Here is a 24,190-nt window from a genome sequence, read left to right on the forward strand (position 1 = left end):
TCCAGTACGTTGTGGACATGCCAGTCTGCTTGGAGCCAGCTCAGGGATCTCTATACAGAGCTGCTATGCAGGATACAAACCTGCCAAAAGTGCTCTAACACCTATTTACATCTAGTTTAACTCCTGCTTCTACCAAGATAAACAAAAATAGAGCCAAACACTATTTTTTCTATTTATTTCTATGCCTCTTCCACTGGCTTTGTGGAGTTACTAAACAAATGAGGACAAAATTATTCTCTGTAAGGCTACTCTGCCTGGTTTATTTCTGCTGGTTTGTTTTTTAGTGTTTGTTCACTGACAATAAATCTGAGCTGGGGCTGTTGCAGAACCTTGCTACCCTTTCTTCCACAAGCTATTTGTTCCCATCCCTTCCCTCGTATCCACACCCATAGTAGTGCTTTGGGCACCTGAGCCATGAAAAGGGTCAGGGAGCTTAGTTGTAATAAAACTAGGCAAATATTGTGAGAACATACAGAAGCTTAAAGTCATAAGTAATAGAATTAAAAATAACTTAATTTTGAGTCAATTAAGTTATTTTTAATAACTAAAATGTCAATTAATTTGGTATCTTTACTAGTGCTTTATTTATTGTAAAAGCCACTGTGACAAGCCACTCTCCTGCTAATCTGCATGATATCCAGCAGATAGTGAGCCATTGCCTAACCTCAGAAATGTCCGAATGGAGCTATGGAATTACTCCAGTCCTTTGTGGGTTTGGCAAAGACTTTGTAGGATTTCTAGTGACGTATGCTGGGCCTGACTCAAATCCCAGCAATGGAAATTTCTTTGATTTGGCTTATTGTTACTTCTGACCCTGTAAATGTGGGAAGCACTCAGGCATTAAGAAAGACATTGTTTCCCTGACATATCAGTTGCTCACTGCTATTTACATCAATTGAAACAGAATTAAAATTCCAGTTTGATTTTTCCTCTTTTACTTTCAAAGCACTTAAAATAACACCAATTCGATGCCCGTCCAACAATCATGTTGGATGGTTTGTTATGTACACAGCATGATTATGTGTTATGTACACAGCACAGTATTCAAAGTTTCTTGTGAGAAAATTGAAAAAATTGTTGCTATTTCACAATTCCCTTGCTCCTTCACAGACCAAATTGTCTGTAAATAACTTCAGAGAAGCTCTCTCAATTTTCTCCCCTCTTCTCCTTTACAATAATTCTTCAAATAGTTTTTTTCTATATTTTAATTTTTCTACCCTTTTTGCATTTTTGTTCTAGCCATCCTCTTGTAAGGACCACCCTACCATCACTTTTGCAGGTTATTAACATGGAATCAATGTAAGATCATTCCTCAGTTATTCCTTTTTAATACAAGACATTAGTATGCTGTGTGCAGTGTTCCATGACTGAAGTTCATCTTAATATTTCATAATAGCTTTTTAAAATCAATTTTTATTAAGCGGCTGGAATTTTAGAGAGTACCTAATTTGCTTTCACTCTGAAACCCATGAATCTGGAGAACAATGTTCCAGTTATAATTTTCTCTGAAAATGTCTATTGTTAAACATCATATATACAGACATGTTTTAAGGCAAAAATATATTTTCCATGAAACAGAATTAAAATTCCAGTTGGATTTTACCTCTTTTACTTTCAAAGCACTTGAAGGGTTTCTGTTTTTTAACTATTATTGGCATAAATATTGTCATGATGGTCTAGTTCCAAGCAGAATAAGAGAATCTTGATGTTACTGCCAATTGAACTGGTTTCTAGCAGTCAATATTTGTTGCCACAGACAGTACAAGTTGCTTGTAGCTATGCAGTTCATATCCATTCTTCCCACAAAACTTTGTTTCAATGAAGTGACCATATTTTCTTTGTACAAGTTGTACTGTCTTCCAGTGCTTTTAAACACCAAAGACAATTTCTTTACACATCCACAAAGTTGTATTTACTTTGAGTGTAAACCAGTGAGCATGTGTGCTATTGGCTTAAAAGTTCAAACTGTCATCAAACACAGTTTCTCCCTTTTTTATTTTTCTTGGTTACAAATGTGCGCTGTGACCAAACTGCCTTCTTCTTGATATTCTGTTCAGTTTGCAACACTGCCTTCACATAAAGAAAGTTACTGGGTTTATGCCAGAAAAAAATACAAAATGTATAAAATGGACCACATGTAGTTTTCTATTGCCTGTGCCAAATTAGGACCTTTGGAATATCGGGAAGAACTTCAGTAGCTTTATCCCTTTTGTTTATCTCTCACACCAAAGGAAATTACAATTTGAGGAGTTACCTGTCTCTGAGACAACCCCACAAGCCCCTCTTTAATGGGTACATCGATCGATAATCACAGGGAAACATGAACTCCTTTTTACTGGCAGGTTTTCCCAGGACATTTTACTGGAAGTGCCTGTTAAGCCTGTACACCAAGACCTGATGATCAACTTGCTCTCCTCACACCACACACAAAACTGTTATAGTTTGCAAAGTCCTAATTTCTTCTCTTCCAGACATGTTCTTGCTGAGGCACAGCAAAGTGCACAGTGCATGTGGTCTTACCAATTTACCTGCATTTCTTGTGGTGGGACTGTAGTCCTTTGTGTGTGTTTCTGGAATTTTACTCCAACCTTAAAATCTTAAATTTCAAGGTTAGTGTTTTTAACAATTACAGGAAGCTCCAGCATGTACTATTGAAACCTATCTGCTCCAAAGTAAGCTCTAAGCTTTTAAAAGAAGGTGGCTGTGGAAGTGCAAATGACTACCGAGGAGATGCAGTTACTGTATACAGGAAGCTCGGATCAAGTTCAAATGAAAGCTCTGGGCACCAGTTCTTAGCAACTGATTTTAAAGCACTTGTAATCTTCAAAGCTATCTATTTATCTCTACAGCAGAGGCCCTGGGTATTATATAGCTAATGAGTTAGACCATTTGAGCAACCTTCTTTCACATTAAAAAGGTACTTTAACTTTTTCTTTTGCCAGATTAACTGTTCAGTCTATTTCTGACAGATGAGATCAGCTATATGGAATTTTAATACTCTGTTTCTTCTAAATCATGTCTCTGTTTATTTCCTTGGGCCAAAATGGAAGTTTTAAGACTGTTGAGATTCAAAATTGGTTGTGCAATATTACTATAACTATTTTGGGGTATTTTTCAGTAACTATTGGTCACATGCATAAAGCACAAATAAATAAGAAAAAGTAGAAAAAAAGACATGATCTTGTTCCCAAAGAATTTCCAGCTAAGGTCCTGAACTAGTAAAAGAGTTATGTGCTTAACTGTGTGTGCCTTGTGAGGTTCCATTGACCTTGGTGGGAGTATTCAAATCAGTTTAATATGTGCATAAATCTGCAAAATTAGGAGGTAAACTATAGTACGTCTGTTAAAATTTACTCTGCTTTAATGAACTGTAGATTCCTCTTTCTGTTGGTCAAAAATATGTATAGAGTATTCTAGTTATTTTAAAGAATCTAAATTTCATTAGAAAATAATTAAACTATTACTTGACATAGGTACTAATACATTGTTTTCTTCTAAAAGCAGGAAGGGAAGTGAAGTTCAAAATTTCAAAGTATCTTTCATATTTCTACAGTTTAAATGTTAAAAAAGCAGCACTCTAATAGGAAAAACTCTGTACATTCTTATCCAATGGCCACTTAAATGAGAATATTTCAAGGGAGCGTAAATGTTATCTTCATTAAATATTATGCACATATAGCTGAATGTGCACAAACCCACAGGTTAATGCTATCACCTCCACTTTCAGGAGCATACTACCATGGGCCACGGAGTGAACTTCCTTCTGCTGGCAAAAAGTTACCTGTGCAAGCACCTGTGAAATAACGTGTATGTGGAATGAGTTATGGTAAGGATGGCAGAACCACACCACATGAAAATAACCTCAACAGGTAGCATTCATGAACATGTCTCAGAAATGTCTTCAAGGAGTTTATGATTGAGGATGTCAGTATGATCAAGTCACTCCTGGAAGTTTATTAAATGTGACTGCTCTGGTTTTTGTAAAGCAAGCAAAAGAAAATCCATCAATATTAGGAAACATGTGAAAGGATCTGATTTAGTATGAATGTGTTTCACAGAGCATTATTACACATGCCCTTTGCTGAAGTATCATTATACTGAATTTCTTAATCTTGAAAGAGCAAAGCATTTGGCTCAGGGTTCAATCAAGTACTGCTGGCATTCCTGGAGAGACAATTTTAATCTCCTTCATTGTCCACTTATTAAATACCTTAAATATATTCTCATGGTAAATCCAGCACCGAGGACAGAGACTTAAAACAGTTTATTCCTTTAATTAGAAATACATATCCATACCACAATAAAACCACAATTTAAAATAGAACAATAATAACAAAGTATGAATGAATGCTAACTACAATGTGAGTGAACCACTAATATATAACTAAGGTTGAACTGATGGGAATTTAACTGAAAGCAGAGTAGTAATCAGCATGAGAAGAAAGCCTGATACTCTGGAGAAGATAGGAAAAATAGTTCTGGTTGATTAAGTTCCAGCCCACTGGGGTGAGGATTTTGAAATTGTGTTCTTTGGTGACTCTCAGGCAGTGTGCTTCTGGTCAGTGAAAGGACAGTTAAAAACTACACGGTGTCTGGTAGATCCCAGAGCATTGGATGGCACATATATATGCATAAGCATATATATTGAAACACCACTACTAGTTATTAGGTTAGAAGCTCTGTGCCATGCTATCTCACACAGCCAGGCTGCTGCACAGAACATGAAAATAAAGTTGCCTCGATAATGAAGGATATTTCACAAAGCTTATTTTGGAATCAGATTACAAACCCTGTGATACATCTTGCAGGTACTGATGTGCCACTGCCCCAGTGCAGGATGGCAGCAGATGGGGGCACGTGGGATTCAGCCTTCTCTTCAGAAGAAACCATGGCTGCACCCTCCGGGGGTAACAAGGCTGTTCCAGCTACACATCTCAGGGATGTGTGATCATGGGACATACACAGAATCACAGAAACACAGAATATTCTGTGTTGGAAGAGACCCACAAGGATCCAGCTCCGGGCCCTGCACAGGACACCCCAGGAGTCACAGCAAGCACCTGGGAGCATTGTCCAAACCTTCCTGAGCACTGCCAGGCTTGGTGCTGTGACCACTGCCCTGAGGAGCTGTTCCAGTGCCCAACCACCCTCTGGGTGAAGAACCTTTTCCTAAAATCCAACCCAAACCTCCCTGACACAACTTCAAGCCATTCCCTCGAGTCCTGTCCCTGTCCCCACGGAGGAGAGATCAGTGCCTGATCACACCTATGCACGTTTCCTAGGGCAGTCTCACACGAGCGCCTACCCCAGACCCCTACCCCAGTGCAGATCTGCTCAATATGTACTAATCAAACCTAATTAACCTGCCCTGCCACAGCACCGCTTGGCGACACCCGGCAGGGGCGGCGACACACTGTGCAGGTTCTATTCTCCTCACGGCGTTTCCGTAGCTTGGGCTGCCTGGGCAGTCCCGCCGCGACACGGCTCGCGGCCCCGCGCAGGGCGCTGTTATCCCGGCGGTGTCACCGGGGGTGTCACAGGGGTTGGCACAGGGGGTGTCACAGGGGTTGGCACAGGGGTGTCACAGGGGTTGGCACAGGGGGTGTCACAGGGGTGTCACAGGGGTTGGCACAGGGGGTGTCACAGGGGGTGTCACAGGGGTGTCACAGGGGTTGGCACAGGGGTTGGCACAGGGGGTGTCACCGTGGGTGTCACCATGCCCCGGCGCGGCCTCTCCTCCCCTCCCCGCCCCGCCCGCCCCGCCGCGCAGGGCGGAACGCTCCGCGCAGGGCCGCGTTGTGCGGGGAAGGGTGCGCGGAGGCACCGGCGGCCGCCATGGCGGTGGACATCACCCTGCTGTTCAAGGCCAGCGTGAAGACCGTGAAGACCCGCAACAAGGCGCTGGGGGTGGCGGCGGCGGGGGACAGCCCCAGGGACGAGCTGCTCAAACGGGGCGCAGCCCGCTCCAAGAGCGACTTCACCAGCCGGGCGCGGGAGGTGGTGAGTGCGGCCCCGGGGGGAGGGCGAGGGGCGGCCGGGACGCCGGCAGCGGCTCCGCCCGGGCGGGCAGCCCGCCCCTCACCGCCGCCTCGGAGCGTCCGGCGCTCCCCGGGGACGGCCAGCGGGCCCCGGAGCCGCCCGCAAAGAGCCCCGGGGCGGCGCTTTCCCACACGGGTGTGGGCTGGGAGCGCGGCGTGAGAGCCGGGGCCCGGCGCTGCCGCGGCGGCTGGGATCGGCTCCGAGCCCGCCTGTCGCCCGCCATCCCCGCGGCGCGGCTCCTCCTGCCAGGGCTGCGTTGTGTCCGTGCGGCTCCTCCTGCCAGGGCTGCCTTGTGTCCTTGCGGACCCTCCTGCCAGGGCTGCCTTGTGTCCGTGCGGACCCTCCTGCCAGGGCTGCCTTGTGTCCGTGCGGACCCTCCTGCCAGGGCTGCCTTGTGTCCGTGCGGACCCGCCGCCCCTCTGCCAGGGCTGTGGTGTGTCCGTGCGGACCCGCCGCCCCTCCGCGCCGAGCCTGCGTGCGCACGGGTGTTTGTTTCCTCCCGGCGCCTGCCACGTAACAGAGCGCTGCCGTAGCGCACACGTTCGGCAGCGTTAGTAATGCTGCTCCCTGCATGTTGTCTTTGGCTTGATTGCTTCCCCTGTCTCACGGGGAGTTCCCAGTTTTCTCTCTGAACTCTTCACCCTGTCTGAGTTTCCTCAGTGCACTGTCCAGACAACGGAAAGGCCAAAGGTTTAGAGAAAAATTGTTTAATTTGCAAGATCACCAGGTGAAGTAACTAGCTAATGCCAATGGCGATGACCTGAAGGGAACAATGGTTTTAATTAATGGTGCTTATATAAACAATGACTTTAGAGAAGAGGCAAAAGCTAAAATGTGTTGCTGAAGCATATGTGAACACATGGTACCTGTTGACAGCTGATCAGTGAAAAGGAGCAAGATGGACTGGCCTTGCTCTGTAACTCCTGCACCATTGCAACAGAGAGACAGCAACCCACCAGACCACAGAACATCATTTTAATGTGTGAATAAAACATTGAAACTGCAGCTGGAAAAATAAGCTTTGTAGTAAAATAAGGGATTATTTAAACTGTTTGTTTCAGCCAAATACAGTTCAGTTTGATTGTGTATGTGTCAAAGCCTCTTGCAAATACTTTGTTGCTGCCTTTTGATTAAAAGTTTAACTGCTTCAGCCAAGACTACGCAGCTTGGCTTGGAAACATAATCTTTGACAGATGCATTAATTCTTTAATGCATTTATTTTTATAAGCTCTCCAAAAGCTAATGAATTCTTGTCAATGTACAGGCCTCTTGTTTGTTTTTTTTTAATCTGAGGAAGGTATCAAATAGTTAACTAATGTTGTCTGTAAAACTTGTAATGAAAGACACTGGTCAGACTCCATATAGGATAGCAGTGAAGACCCTGAATAAGCTACTTAGTCACCACTTTCTTTATATCTTACTTGAATAAGAATAGAGCCATCAGCTACTCCAACTGCCTGACCCCTTCAGGGCTGAGCAAGTTAAAAGCAAGTTGTTATAGGCATCATCTAGACGCCTCTTGAACAGCGACAGACTTGTGGCATCAACCACCTCTCTGAGAAGCCTCTTCTGGTGTTTGACCACCCACTCTTTAAAGAATGCTTCCTTATGTTCAGCCTCTAAGCATCCCCTGGTACAGCTTTGAGCCATTCCCAGTCATCCTAACTCTGGATACCAGAGGGAAAAGATGGGCACTTCCTTCTTCATGTCCTCTCCTCAGGAAAATGTAGAGTAACGAGGTTGTGCCTCAGCCTCTTTTTCTCCAAACCAGAGAAGCCCAAAGTCCTTAGTGCAAGTTCTCCATCTGACACGCAGATGTGGAAATAGCAAAATAATAGAGTCTACACACAAAACTACTCCTTTCAACATTATAGTCTGTGTGGGTTTGCATAGGTCTTGCAGGTAGAGCTGTGCTGATGTTGCTTATGTTCCAAGCTCCAGGAGCAGCAGCCAGTCACTCACAGCTGCAACACAGCTGGAATGTGGGGCTGGGTGGGCATTTAGCTGCAGGATGAGTTCTCCTCTCTAGCCCGTCCCACAGAGGTTTTGTATCATGTAATTGATATGTTTTAGCACTTTGCTAAACTGTATTAAGCAACATAAGTATCATACATTGTATGTTCTCTTTCTCCTTTGTGCTCCTGAAGGGCTGTGAGTTTGCTGTAGATCCAAGACTATGGAGATGTTTTTGGATTTTGACTTTTTTGTAGACATTCTCTAAGTGATGTTTAAGAAGGAAAATTGAAGGTGTTTAGCATTTGGAGAAGTTGACAAAATTGTGACAGGTAATCCCACACAGCTTCAGTATTTATAGTAAAATTACATTTTGCCTGGGAGATAAAGTGTAAACAGGAATTTATAATTCTCAAACCTAACATGATTTTCTTAGATGGATTGAAGGAGGCACAGAGACTATAGAATTGTGTCAAATATTGATATTGTGTAGGCAAGCTGGTTTAGAGATGTGTGCTCTAGGTGTTTTGTGTTAATCACAAGAAAATATTTCAACATCCTATATTATTTGTATTTTTTTGGAGGTGGATATTTTATGCTCATGCATACTGTGTTGCTGTAGCCTCTGAGGAGCTGATGAATATTTTTGTATTTGAGACGAAGTTGTTAACACAAGGGTGTTAGGAGGTCATCTGTACCCATGGTAATGTTAGTTGCAGAGACTGGTGTTGCTGGTGACATTATTAAACTGTGACAAAACTGATCCATTCATATAAAATGAAGATGAATGTTACAGCTCTGAGCTATTGAAAGGATTTTCTTTGCCCCAGCATTGACCCATCACTGTTTATTTGGTTTGGGGTTTTTTTGGTAGGTCAGCTGCATTGTGCAACCACCGGGTTGTCAGATATGTAATGTGACTTATCCTTTTTTATGGTGAATAGTTTCAGCACCTCTCCATCTCTTCACCAATTGCGTATTGATTAGGACCAGGTAAGAAGTGATTGTTGAAGAATTCCCTACAGCAAAGCTCCAGTAACAGTGACAGACTTTCTATTAGTGCTCTCATCACCTGGGCAGGGGAGACAAAATAGAATGAAAGGCTCGTGGGTCAGGATAAAGACAGGGGGAGATCTCATAGCAATTGCCATGGGCAAAACCAACTTGAATTGGGGAAAATGAGTTTAATTTATTACCAATCAAATCAGAATAGGATAATAAGAAATAAACCAAAATATTAAAAACATTTTCCCCCCACTCCTCCCATCTTCCCAAGCTGAACTTCACTCCCAGTTCTTTACCTCCTCCCCACCAGTTGTACAGGGGATCAGTTCAGTGGGCTGCAGGGACACAGCTGCCTCACCATGGGCTGCACCACAGGCTGCAGGGGAATCTCTGCTCCAGCACCTGGAGCACATCTTGTACCTGCTGCACTGACCTTGGTGTCTGCAGGGCTGTTCCTCTCACGTTCTCTCTCCTCTCTCCTGCTGCAGTTACTGCTGTGCAGCAACACTTTTTCACCCCCTTAACGTTGTTATCCTGGAGGCACAGCCACTGTTGCTGCTGGGCTTGTCCTTGGCCAGCAGCAGGTCTGTCCTGGAGCTGGCTGGTGTTGGCTCTGTTGGACATCAGGGAAGCTTCTGACAGCTTCTCACAGTAGCCAACCCTTTAGCTTCCCACTACTAACACCTTGCCACACAAATCCAATGCATTTGTTCCTTGGTGTGGTGTCAGCTTTGGGATTAAGCTAAAATGATTGAAGAATTTTAAGGATTAGAGCAAAAGTATTTAAGTAAAAAAAAAAAAAAAAAGGGCTTGCAGTAAGTGACCAGTGACAACTACAAGCAGTTCAGAGCCCCAGTATGTGGCCATACTAGTTTGAAAAACGAACCAGTGGGAGATCACAAGTCAGAATTATAATTTAATAGGAATATTAAAAATAAATGCAATAATACAAGAAAAAACACTGACAGAGTCAGATTCAACCTGATACCCTGTTAGGGTGGTGGTAGCAGTCCAAGTGAAGTATAGGTTGAAGCAGTGATCCTGTGGAAGGTCTGGTCTCTAGCTGAAGCTCCAGTGGTAGCTCTTGTCCTCTGGGAACCCAGCAGACAGGGCTGACTTGGGCAGTTCCCAGGCCAGGTTATATCCAGGTGGGAATGCTTGGCTCCTCCCTCCTGGGTGGAGCATCTCACAATAGGATGAGATAATTCCATGAGTCATGCAGTTGGTTCTTGATAGCTCATTAACAGTTATCAGGGGTGAGTCACAGCAGGAGATAACAACCAGTGCCCCACCTGCTTTAACAGCTTGTAGAGGTAATAGAATACATCTGTGTTGCAGCCTAGGACAGTGACACTGATTCACGGCTTTACAGTGCCTTAAAATCTGTTGTTTTGGATGTTTTAAAAGATTGCAGTTTTGGGAAGTATTTGGCATTTGAGCTTCTGTTTTAGAGCAGTATTAGGAAATCTGACTCTTTAAGCCTTCCCTGTTACTTTTTTATGGCAAGTATGAGCAATTGGGAATATCATCTGCCAAATATACTTCTTAGATATTTGAAAATATTGAAGGAACAAGAACTTTTTATGATTGCTACTGCTTAATATGTGTTGGAGAAATGGAATCAAGGCTAATATAGCCTATTAACAGAAATAAATACAAATTAATTGTCAAGCAGAATTTCCTGGTGGGTTTAATTGCAGTTGTGAATAAAATCTTCTGGTTTGCTTTGGGAGATTCTCTTCTTTAAGGTTTTGCAAAAAGCTAAGAAATGAAGTGTTGGAGCATGAATTATTCAAAATCAATATCAGGCTTCTCTGGAGACATATCCTTGAGAATGGAAAATTTGAAAGGTTAAATGTTTCTAAGGCTTTAAATGCAAAATTTCAGAATGATCAAGTGCCCATGTTTGAAGCTGTTGAACACATAAGGATGCCAGATTCATGAGGCTGCAACATCTGTTATTCATATAAGTCCTGTGTATGGATTCTGTAGGATGATTAACTGATTCTTCAAAAAAAAAAAAAAAAGGTACTATAGGCCAATATTCACACAAAAAATATGTTCACTTGCTCTGTACAAATGTGTAATGAGGAGGAAAAATCCCCACATAAAACTTGTTTCCAAAACTAGTTCTTGTGAAAGCCAGAACAAATGACATTGAGTATAAATTTTAAGCAAACCTTTTAATTACAAGGCAACCTGAATTTTGCAGTGCGTTGCTTTGGCTACACATAGGGCACACAGTGGTGACTTTTTAATTTTTTATTTTTTAATTTTACATACTCTACATAAAAGAGCTTTTCATGCATACCTGTGAAAGTCCAACTTATTTCATTGTTTGGAATGCAGCCTATTGGATAATTTAAAATAGCAGTGCTATTAGACGAGATAGAGAGCTGTGTTTTGTCCTTGGTCCCAAATTTGAGATATTCCTGCACACCTTTGTACAGTTTGGTGTTTAGAGCATCCCCTAGGAGAGAAAAAGGGTAGGTGTGTTTGTTTTATGGTGTTGTGGCTTAATCATTGCTACTGTCACTGCATTAAATAAAGCCTAAAAAAGGCATGGGGAATGCCCAAACTGGGAGCTGGTCCCCCAGACTGACCATAGAGCACCACCTTCAATAGCATGATGTAATTATTGACATAACACAACTAAAAGGGAGTGTTTTTAAACATACTTACTTTCTGATCCCTTTCAGAGTATTCAGGATTGTTTGAAGAGGTACTGAGAATAAAACTCAGCCACTGAAATTGTGTTATGTACACAATACTAATAGAGAAAGACAAGTCTACACCCTCACTGGAAAATTTCTAGGTGTTTACAAATAAAAAGTTTGAAAAATATTAGTAGATGAAATCTAGAGATCTAGGTTTCCAACAGAGGATTCCTTGTGCTTAATACAATTCTAATATGAGAAGGAAAAAAATTGACTTGCAAACTGGGAGGTCCACAGGCTTTTCCACTGCCTACTGCTTTCAGATATATCATAACTTCAGTGATTGGCAGGTACCAATGTGCTGATGCAGGGGAGTAACACCATCCCTGTTCTAAAAGTAAAAGCTCTAGAAAAATAAAAATGCCAAGCATTAAATATTTTATTGGAATATACAATAATTATTATGATGCTGGTTCTGAGTCAAGTTCAGATTGGTGACTCCACAACAAGTCAGATTACATATCAAGCTTTTCAAAAGACAGAGAAATATCCAAAACAATGAAATAGTCAGTTTGCTGTATTAACTTTTATGGGATGGGACATGTATTCACCAGGTCTAAAATAGACCTGAAAGGGACTTAGTCCTTAAAACTTCCATATCCAAGAGCAGTACCATTAAAGTCTATGGCAGAACACAGGCAGAGCATCAAAGACTGCATGGTCATGTAGTGAATTGCTTCTGTTGTAATTGAATAGCTGATACTGACCAGTGCCATGAGGGAAATGGCCAAAAATAGTTAAAATTATGTGCTTTAATGGTTTTGGTTTTATACTCCAACTAAAAAGTTATAACCTGATTTAATAAGGTTATTTTATACATTTTTTTGGCTCTACTGATTACATAAGAATAACTCCCATGAGAGAATATTTGGATGCAGGGGAACTATATACTGCTTGTGGTGTAGCCAATTAGAGTCTTTATTAGAAATGAATGGCTGTGCCAAATTTTGGACAGTGAGTGGTATTTCAGTTCCCTTCTTAACTTTTAATGAGAGGTAAGTTCTGTTAAATTGGGCCCACAGCTGAGGTCATTAGGATTAATTCTGACTTCTCCTCCCATGTACAGCTATGAGCAGTCACTCTTTCCCCCAAAGTTCACTGATGATGCTCCATTTTGTACTGGTTTACATGCACATGCATTTCCCTCCCCCATGTTGTATGCAGAAAATCTAATTTAAATTGTTCTTTTTCAAATAGGGAGTTACACTGTAATGCTGTCTAATATTTCAGATTTATCTCTTCCCCTGTGCAAGTTATGGTTAATGTTAGTTTTTTTATGATGAGCATTTATTGGTTTTACTTCTCATTTCCTTCATCCCTGTTAGAGAAGTTTAGTCTGTGAGGTGGAAGGGAAAGACATTGATAATTTTAATTAGTAGATGAGAAACATGTAAAAAGCTGGTTAAGGAAATAGAGTGAAAATTAAAAAAAAATACTTTTGGAGAAGAGTGAAATACTGACCTTGTTCAGTACATTAGGACTAAATGCCAAATCACTAATGTTCCCCATGTGATGCTTCTGATTTTAGCAAAACACTTCAGAAACAGTGGGGAGGGTGTTGGTTGGCCTTGGGGGAAAAGTTATGAACTCCTGCATTTTGAGAAATGTCTGTGCAAATGTCTGTCATTGTTCCCCCCTGCTTTGTTTGTTTGTTTGTTTGAAAGTACATTCTCAACTCCGTGGGAGTTATTTTCAGAATTTAACCAAACAGCAGGATTGAAAATTGGCTTGGGAGACAACTTTCCTTAGTTGCCTGTTAATTTTGTTTTGGCTAACAGGACCTCATGTGGTGCTGAGGAGTCCAAAAGTATCTTACACTGCAGTTCCCGTTTTGAGGATGTTGTCTTCATCCTCACCTCACCTCACCCCCTTCCAGGCTGGTTGTGGGAGGTTCTTTCCTGGCTTGGAGTTGGAGGAATTGTTATATCCTGCAGCTGGTAACTATGAACTCCTTCCCAACGGTGGTGTTCCATTAAGCTGACACACCTTTTGCAAGTTCTTGCTTTGTCATCCTGCCACAAATAAGGATGACATTTGTGGAAAGTGTGTAGAGCACACAGAAGTAGAAGAAAGCTGTGGGTTATCATTGGCAGCCTCCTGCTTTTCTTAAACATAGTTTCCATTAGCATGACCTCTGAAGGAGAAAGATGGGCTAGGGGCAAGGTGGTGAGCCTTGAGGTGTCTGAAAAGCTGGAGAGATACAGTAGGAAAGAAAGACAATAGAAAGTGAGCAGGCACAGCTGGAAGAAAATTGAACGATGTAGGTTGGAGAAGGGACAGTCTAACATTAGAGGTAGAAATATGAATAAAAAAAGGAAAATATCACAAAATGATACGAGGTTATGATATAGTTCATCTAAATAGGAAAGAAGGGAAGGGAAATGGAAGAAGAGAGAATAAAGCTGGAACAATATTTTCATGTTAGTGAATTTAATTGATTCATTTATGCTTTTTGCTGTTTCTCTGAGTTCTTTTTCAAAGATTTTGGAGCAAGAACAGCTCATTATTTTGAGACTTTGATTCACTGCCATTGCTACAAGCTTTGGGCTCTATATTTCTGTATTTTGGAATATAATCTCTTATTTGAAATGAAAAATGAACATTAAAATAAGCAGACTCAAAAGAATGTCAGTGTGATTTGTTAAAAGATGTAACTGTTGGGGTTTATTTTTCCAGGTTTTATTAGTGAGGCCAAAATAAAGCTAATTTTCCCTGGGAGTTGGTAATTTTAGGTGTCTGATTATTCTCCTCCTCTGCCTTTTTGAAAATAGAGCAAGTTTGGTGGATAGCAGCCCAGAGAAGGTCTTAGTTGTGACTCTTCCCATCATCCTGCAGATCTCTTTCTGTGTGCATGGTGTATCTTTCTACACTTAGGTAGACAGGGGTGTTCTTGGACATTAGAAAAGTAACTTCTGTTATCTTCTGCTAAATCAAGACTTGGGCTAAGGAGTTTTCTTCTCTGTGACAATTATCAAACAATTTCTGAGTAATCACACATGTTAATTGGTTTGAACTCTAAAGTGTATTAAAATATTAATAAAACGAAGAGAAACTGTTATTTAGGATGCTAATTATGCTTCACAGGTGGGATCAGCAAAAAAAAGTTTAATTCTAATCTCAGGGAGCAGCTATTTCAAAACATAAGGGTTTTGCAACTTCTCAAAAAAATCAGTTACATGTCCCTGCTTTCAATGAGTTGTAGTCACACTTGTGTTTTTGCTAATTGAGACTCATTTTGGTCATCAAGTTTAGTTATTGCTATAATGCTGAGCTGATAGCTTGTGATTTTTTGGTAATGAGTCGATTAAGTTTTTGTGTGTTTCACTGTAGACAAAATAATACAATTCTTCAGTGAAAGACTATGCAATTATATGCTCTGTCTTTGAAACTTCAGTCCATTATACTTGAAAATATTTTTCAGACTGGCAAATATTAAAACTTGGCATTATAGCTTCAACAGTGAGAGCAATTAAAGGGTGAAAATTGGAGGTATGAATCATTTCCAGCAATTTGAGGAAAATGTTCCTTAGTGTTGAAAATATTACACTGTGGTATGATTGCATAGAATGTTAAGTGATGGATACTTTCTTGAAAATGTGAGTTTCCTGACTTCAGGGTGGTGGGTCAAAACTTTCTGACTGGCAAAAATGACATTTTATAGTGATCAGGTGTTTGTTGTCCCTCTTTACCCCTTCCTTTGTACTCTGCCTTCCCTTTTGATGGAGGCTGGTGAGAACTGTAGAAAAGCACATGTGCTGCATTGACTCAAATTTGCATCTGTTCCATTTCTGTAAGTATTGTCCAGCATTTGAAAAACAAGCAAAACAAAACCCAGATACAATTAAATGTAATCCAGCTTCCTTGCAGTCTTTGATTTTCCATGTTAAGGGATTGCTTGTCATTTCCCTTAATATCATTCCCACTGGATATTTCCCTTTTTTTGGTGGACTTTTAAACGGTTTTGAATATGGATGTAATCTCACTAATTCTAAATTAAATATTTCATTTCTGTAGGGAAATTTCTGCAGATGCAACTGACTGGTGTTTCCCACCTCTCCAGTTTTTCAGCTAGATAGGAAGTGTGAAGTGGCTTTCAAGTGAATGTTGGTGGAGGTTCTGTGGGGATATCCATAAGCTCTCAAATATTATGTTGGTTAATAGTTGAAAATTAAGAAGGGGTGTTGGTTTTCCTCCTAAATTATTTGGCCTCTAATATGAAGTATTATTGTAGTATTCTAATTAGAATTTTAATATGGTCATTCAATGAATTTTTCATTTTTCTTATGGTAAAAAAACCCGAGGCCTCCAATATTTAGTCGAGGTGAAAGTAAAATCTCACTGTATTTAGAAGACCAGAAATAATCATGCTGCAGGACTTGTGGGAATTCCTGGAATAAAATACATACCTGAGGCCTGTCAGGTAAAAGAGGAGGTGAGAAGGGAGCATCAGGTTGCAGGGGAGCCCACCATGAGTGCTCTGGGGTCTCCTTGCACTGGCTCCATGAGTCAGAGTAGCCAGTCATCAGCCTCCAGAAAACGGGAGAGTTGATTAAAAGGGTAGGAAAACAGTGGAGTTTGTCAGTAATGGGTTGAAACCAAGATGTTTCATGTTTTGGGTAGGAAAACAGACCCTTGGAGTTCTAGGTTGTTATAAGTGTTGTGTTATCTGCTTGTTTTCAGGCTGACGTGTAAAATCTGGATGTAATTGCATGATGGATTTTTTTCCTTGACTATTTTCGGGTGATTTGGATGGTTTTACAAAATAAAAACAATTTTGAATTCCCAGGACTTTTGAGATTTCTCTCTCATCAAAAAAATTCCAGCCTTCCATTGAGAGTTTTTGGCTGAGCTAGTGGTCTCACTTTTCCCCTATCTCCAATTTAACAAGTTTTTTTTTCCTGCTTTTACTCTAGTTCCTTCCTGGAAAAGAAGGAAAGCATTGTGTGATCTGTAGAACGTGCTGCTTACTCTTTGGACACTTTATGTGTAACATACAGCATGTTATACATTGTATCTGCCTTTTTTATGACTAATTCACTTATATTACAATAAATACTAATAGCAAGCTAGCGTGAAATACAAACATGTAGTGGTGATGAAAACCATTTAATGATTAGGAGAGAAACATACTTATTGAGAATAAAAACCATGTCTAAAGACTCTAATGGTGACTTCTCGAAACACTAGCATGTTGTGGTATTTGCAGTGCTGTATGTCCTGTACAGTAGATACTGTTTAAAATTGCTTGGGAACTGGAGCTTGCAATTGTGAGCTTGGAATGTCCTGCAGATAATTAAGTTGTGGTCAGGCCTTACAAAAATAAAAAGTTCTCGAACTATGATTTTATAAACATGCTACAATAACATTTCTTTATATTTAACAGTTTCTTATAGAAAGCTGATACTCTCACAAGGCATTGACTAAAGGTAAAACATCAAGAAAGAAAAAATATTAAATTAAAACTTCACTTAGGATGTTGACAGTTGGCTTGTAATATTAAACAGATGTGTGTGTTCTTGGGATATTCTTCTTTCAGAACCTTGCTGCATGCTAGTTTTCAAGTGACAGCTACAAATTTTTGATTAATTTAAAATTCTGCTTTCTTCAGTTGTCTTTGTTATATATTATTTTCTTTGGGTCTATTCAGCTGGGCAGTGTGATGCCAGCTATTGTTTCTGCTGTGATATTCAAGGGAAAGCATTGCTTTGTATAGGCTTAAATTGAGGCATTCCTCATTCAACTGTATAGGAAAATTATTACATATATGCAAAGATTCTGGGGTGTGATATTACCTTTGCATGTGTAAGCATGGCATTTGTTGGTTCTGGCTGTGGGTGTGGTAGGGCATAATTTGGCCTTTTTGGCTCCTAGTAAGTGTTGCACATCAAAGCCAATACCAAAATAAACGAACTGTTTTTATAAGATGTAAGTTTAATGAAACATAGAGGGAATTATCAATTAAAGGGAAAGTGTATAGCAATATTAAAATGACAAAATGTTGTGTCCAGTTCTGATGTCAAGCTTTTTCAGAAGTATGGTAGTGGTGGTATGATGCTTTGTTGGATTTTGGTTGTTTTTTGGGGTTTTTTTTTGGTTAGTTGGTTGGTTGGTTTTTTTTTAAAGAAAGAGCCATAAAAATTATCTAAAATCTGAAAAATCTACCTTGTAGTGAGAAATCCTTTAAATTAATTTTGTTACAACACATGATCACAAGAAAAAAAGTCTCTGATTTCTTCATGGATCCTATGAAGAAGCAAAATAAGATACAGTGCTGCAAATAGTACACATTATTTGAGGTGATTCAGCTGGTCCTTGATTTGGTAGATTCTGCATCACTTGAAATCTCTTAAGTCAAGTGCATCTATTTCAAAATACACATGGTACTCAACAAGTAATGCAGGAGTTAATGCATAGAGATGGCTCCAGAATTCCTTTTTACATATGGGACACTGCTTTGTACCAAAGCAAGGAATTGGATACTGGTTTTCCAGATCTCAGACTACTGCTCCAGTGACCTGTGACTCTGATCAGCCTGACCTTGGACTGTGCAAATGGATGAATGTTCTCTCTTCCTTTCTAATAATAAATGAACTTATAGGAAACAAATCATGCTAAAGTATTTATTAAATAAAATAGCTGTATTAGACTTCACAGGATGCCTAGTCTACCACAGAAGTTTGTTGCTGTGAAGTAAGCAACTGCTTTTTAATATTTTTTTTAATTGTCAGATTTCTTCCTCACATATTTCAGGGGATGAATGATGTACAAAGATGGTTAAATGATACTTTTTCAATTTTTTTTTTTTTAGGACTGAAGGGATCATTAACCAATATGAGGTGTCTGTTGATTAAATAGTGCCACATTGCTATAGTCTGCATACTGACTCAGTTTAATATCCATGAATTGGATAGCTTTCTTTTTTTTTTAAAGGCTGTGTAAAGACACACTGATACAACATAATGTGAATGAGGCTAGCTTGTTTAAAGAATACACTTCATTTTTCTTGATGATGTTGTTTTCAGTTCCCAAAAATTTTAGCTCATTGCAGAATCCATGAAAGTATAGATGGGAGATACCAAAAAGAGCTCAGATACTGTTTCTTATGATTTTGAATATGATATAAAGGACTGTACAGCAAATGCAGGAAAATACTCATTAGAGACAGTGAAAATGTGAAGGAGAAGAAAAAAGAAAAAAATCAGAGTTAATTAGAGGGTCTGAAATGTGAAATACTGTGGCTTCTTATACTGTATTTATTTTCTGCTGTGTTACAGCATACAGAATGTGTGGTGCTATGGCCTGACTATTTCACTGCTTTACCATTTCTTCACAATTTATTGCCTAAAAAATTACAGTAGTTCCAGGAATAGTTTGTGGGTTCCCCCAATACACTTGAAGTAGTTCTTATAGTTTTATTTTGTAGGGAAAATAAGGCATGTGTATTTTTTGAAGGAAACTTTTTCTGTGTCTTGCAATGAAGGAGAAGTCTTTTCTATATGGCTCTTAAGTAAAGATTGAGACTTACTTTACTGAGTTAAGCATCTGCATCTCAAGTAAAGTCTAAGATGAGTATTATTTCAATTTTAAAGGAATACATTTAAAAACATCCATTAGAAATGTGGGGGGAGGAAGATAATGCAAGTATTAATGGATTTTATCTTTGAAGTAAAATTTCATACTTCTTTCAAAGACCACTTTAATTTGTTTATACATGGTTGCTACTGATGCTCTTACATTTAATAAATAGCTACTGTTGCAGAAATCCATTGTCTGTTTGCAGACATTTTATAGATTGAACTGTTTTGAACAAACTGATTTATATCAATCAATTCTTAAAATGCAGTGGAAGAAATTTCTTCTTTTGGTGAGACTTGTAAATTGTGGTGGCTGTGCAGCCTGATGATGAGGATGATGATGATGATGATATCCTGTCTGAGCAGGCATACAAACAATTCTGTTATTAGAATGTGCCTTTCTGCTGGGGCAGAAAGACTTGGTCCCTTTTGTGGAGGACTTTGAAATAATATGAATAAAATATTACTCATGGAAATTACATGAGATAACATGCTTTTTCATTAGCCCACTTGGAGACAGAGGGAGATTATATTAACATAGTTCCAATTATCCGTATTACCGGTGCTCGAATACCAAGGCTCTGGCAGAAAAACTCTATAGATGTCTAGATATAGATCCTACAAAGATAACTTGTTTGACTGAGACTGTTGCCAGTGGGATATTGTTGTTGATTAAACACAAATGTATATGGTAACAAAAAAATACATTCCTATTGGAATTTTATAAGCAAGAGGATTGTTGTAATACAAATAAACTGAAACTCCTGAATAGTAAGTTGTTTGGAATTAAGTTTCCTACCTCTTTTAAGACTACGAACTGAACTATTATATTGCCTTCTGATTGCATGGTGTATTTTCTGCTTTAAATTGCTATTACGGTAGCTCTGAGAGTCCCTAACTGAGAGCAGAGCTAGATTCCCTTTGCAGAGCATTTGAACTGTTAACTAAGCAAGACATTGAATGATGCAAGATGAAATCCTGGTTGTACTGAAACAGGCTGCAGAGTTATGGTTGATTTAATTGAAGAAAATACTTCGCAAAAAATTCATAGCCAAGTGAAAGTTTAATGCTCACTTATTGTTTGTTCCACCTTTTGAGTGAGAGTGAGGATGAAGGCTCAAATAAGAGATTATGGAAAGAGAAGTCTTCTTCAGTGTTCTTTAGGATTTTTTATTAAGACACATTTTTCATTTATTTGTTTTGCAGCAAATGAACTGATTTAGTTGAGACTATTCAAATATTGTTCATTTGAGTCCTAAGAGAGCATTCTCCAAATGAGAAGGTATTATGAGTAAGGACATTTCTAATTTGTGTTACTTATTTGTATTTTCAAAGATATGCTGCATCCTAAACCAAAATAATTCTGAAAATATTTATGCATAAGAGTTGTTGGGTAAAACTTGCAATTTTCAGAAAAAATGTAGTTTTGAAACTTTCTCTGAGTTGTAGCAATTAACCTACATGCACATTTATAATTCTAGAAAATGGACAGCATATTACATTCAAAGACTGGATCTGATAGACTCAAATTGCTTAAAACATCAGTTATTGAAGATGTCCCCCTGGGACTTTGAGAAACTATTTAACAGATGAAAGTACATTTTGAAAAGTTTGACCTTACAGGCAATCATAAAATGAATCAAAACAGTTCTTTCCTCCCCTGAAATGTACAGAGCCCATCTGTATCTAATCCAGTAATTATAGACTGAGTTCAATTACCTTTTCAAACTTGGAGCAGACTGGAGACTAGGCAGTGAACAAACATAGGGTTTTGTCTAGACCTCAATTGACCACAGTCTAAAACTTGAATTTATATCTAATTTTATTTTTAGTGTCGTTTGATAGTTTTTAAGGGATTTATTTTGCAACCTAGTTGCTAGATCATGAAGGTTTTTATTTGTTGACTCTGTGTTTATGGTAACATTTTTTATTCCAGTGAAGTTAATAAAATGGCACCAAGTCCTGAAAGTTTACTGTATAAATAATTGTAAATTTTAAAAAAGGTGGATTAAACAGCTCTTTTGAATCTTTAATATTGCTACAATGAAATTATGGAAGAATCTGAAAAAAAATATGTAATTTAATTTCTGTGTGCATATTAATATATTTAATATTCAGATTAAAACACCCTCTTCTGATGTTTTTTGCTCTCCGAAAAATATGCCCTAGGCTACCTGACTGCGGTATTACCAGCAGTTGACACAGATTAGAAACTATGCTGAAAATAGATTTGCAGCTATTTTATTAATGTCATTTAAAGCAAGCAAGCTATCCATTCAGCCATAGAAAGTGCTAAAGAATACATATACAGCCACAAGTCCTAGCAGTTAGTGTAAGTTATCATTTAGACCACCAAGTTGAAGCCCAGGCATCTTTTGATATTATCCCACAAGCAGAACAAACCACATCATATGCATCTTGCTGAGAGGAGTGTCGTGCTACGTTCACTGGGTGACATAACGTTTCCAACATGGTGTAGTTACTCCTTGTAGGACAGCTATGAGTAGTCTTCTCTTGACAGGAGTTCTTTGCTACAAAGCTCTGTGGTTTGCAGAAACCAGCGCAGTGCACAGGACTTGGCTTGTTACAGCAGTACTTTTTCTATCTCTTGGGTAGCAGTGGAGGAGCAATGAATAAGGGCAGAATAAATGCTTTATTTTTAACTTTTAATTGTGCAGTTATGGAATGGTGTTTCTTGGCGAGTGAAGGCTATGATAATTAGTGTGTTTAGTTTAACTTACTTATTCTTAATAGTAATCAGTATTTTGTAGCAGTTGCTGTAATTAGTTAAGAATGTGGTTCATGATGACTTCCAAGTTAACACATACTTGATGAATAAGGCACACTGTTCCAATGAGTAGTAAATTTGACATGACAAGCAGGAGTCTTTTGATGTTTAATTGGCTTTCCTTGTAACACTTGAAGAAAAAAATGATCTAATGAATATTGCGTTGACTGTAAAGCTGAAGCCCAAGAGATTGCATGGAATGTATTTTGTCTCCATATTTTTTAAGCATGGGAAAAGCTCTCTTATATTTGTCTTTTGGGATTTTTTTGGGTGAGGGTTGTTTGGATGATTTGTTTGTTTGGTTTGGTTTTTTTAGTGTGTAGTAGTTTGCTGGATGAATGATACTGTTCTGAAGAGGTAATATGGAAATGTATACAATTATTTTCATAATCATAATTTAAAAGCAAATTTTGTAATAATATATTACTAGGAAATGTAGTAGTATATAACATCAGTCAGGTTTGTTGTTCTGGTTTTTTTTTCACAAAAAGGAAGGACTGCCATGCACACAGAATTCGGGAAATCCAATTTTCAATTTCAGTCCTTCATCAAAATCCTATTTAAAAGAGCGTTGGGGAGTCCTTTTTTCTCCCCGCCTTAACTCCACATCAGGAGCCAAGAAGACCTTTCAGCTGTTGCTAATAGCAAATGTCATCATCTGTTGTAGAATCGTATTTGTATTAAAGTTTATGCTGCCATAGAATGTACCACCAGACTTTGCAATGGAAAGTAGGGATGGTTGGTGTAAGTTTCTGAATTTTTAATAATACTATGTTACAGCTTCATACTAAAAAGCTGCTATGACCAGGGTGTGGAATCTATTTCTTGTGCTCTGTTTCATTTTACAGGGATTCAGTATTGCCCAGAACTTCAGAACTGAAAGGATTTCAGACCAACAGCTGAAATGAGTGTGTTCTGAGAGTAAACTAAGGCAGTACTTGTAGTCTGCAGGTTACCTGAAATGAGAAGTCTAGATTTAGCACTGTGTTTACTCTGATGTGGATAATTTTAATTCTAAGGGGTAGTGACACTACTGACCCCAAATTCTAAGGCTACTAATGGTAACTTAAGAATAATGCCGGCTACAATAGACAAAAGTTGAGTTACAGGAAAAAATGACTGTTTTGTAGTCTCTCTTAAGGCTCTTCATGACCACATCAAGTGTTTTTCCCAAGTGAAGGTTGGTTGGTTCAGTTCCACCTCTTTGCTCATTAGAAAAAGGTCTTTGTTTGGTGACTGTTGTAAGAAACTCCTATTAGTTAATTTTCAGTTTCATTCTGACACAGCCTAATAGGTTTTATGCTGTGTGCCTTGCATACGTTGTATTTGTAGTGTAAGATAAAAACAGTCAGTATTAAAAAAAACAACTGTATTTTCAGTTTAATGGAAAGAGAAATTTTAAAAGTGAAAGCATTTGTCCTTTGTGCTTCAGTGGATATTTGTGTGTTGTCTGTTTTCAAAGCAGATCACTTGAGTCAGCTCCTATAATTGTACATGTCCACTGCCTCCGAGCAGGCGCTCCAAACCCGGCGGAGAGCATGCATCTTTTAGCTGCCTCTCTTCAAGAAAATTCATTGTATTTCCATTGTAAGATCATTTTTAAATCTAAAGGGAATATTAACTGTGTTATAATCCCTGGAATTGACTTTGGAAAAAAATTGAGGTTCTTCTGGAGTCACCTCATTTTCTCCTGTTTCACTTATTTGAAAGAAGTAACTTCCTTTTGCCTTCATTTGTTCCTTCCAACTCTTACTTTTTTGACATGTGCTTTTCTTTCTGGTTCTGTGTATTATATTTTGTCATAGGTTTCTGTTGAAATCTATCGTAATTTTAGTGTCACCGATTTCTTATTGTTGGTATTTTCTTCTTCATTTTCACTTCATTTGATTCCTCTGTTACTATATTTATTTCCTCATTTTTGGCTGATATTCTGTACATTGCTGAATTAGTAGACACTTGTTTATTTGAGAGGTAAGAAACTGTTAACTACAAGAAGGTTAATTTGGTTGCCCATAAATATCTAGTCAGTTGTTTCACTTTCTGCAGCAGAAGGGAGGCTTGTTCCTCTTGTTGCTATCTCTTTTGCTGTATAAGAGAGAGGAATTCAAAGCGCC

General features: G+C 39.0%; 1 protein-coding gene across 1 annotated transcript in view; it reads left to right on the forward strand.

The window, feature by feature from the left end:
* Positions 1 to 5,748: 5,748 nt before the first annotated feature.
* STX18 (syntaxin 18) overlaps positions 5,749 to 24,190 on the forward strand; it is a 60,934-nt gene continuing 42,492 nt past the window's right edge. The window contains exon 1 of the mRNA XM_085059817.1: positions 5,749 to 6,000. Coding sequence (XP_084915943.1) covers positions 5,836 to 6,000 — 165 coding nt within the window. The 5' untranslated portion in view covers positions 5,749 to 5,835. The remainder of the gene's footprint in view (positions 6,001 to 24,190) is intronic.

This window comes from Lichenostomus cassidix, chromosome 4, assembly GCF_008360975.1.
Source record: "Lichenostomus cassidix isolate B80296 chromosome 4, HeHo_3.0, whole genome shotgun sequence".
Lineage (NCBI taxonomy): Eukaryota > Metazoa > Chordata > Aves > Passeriformes > Meliphagidae > Lichenostomus > Lichenostomus cassidix.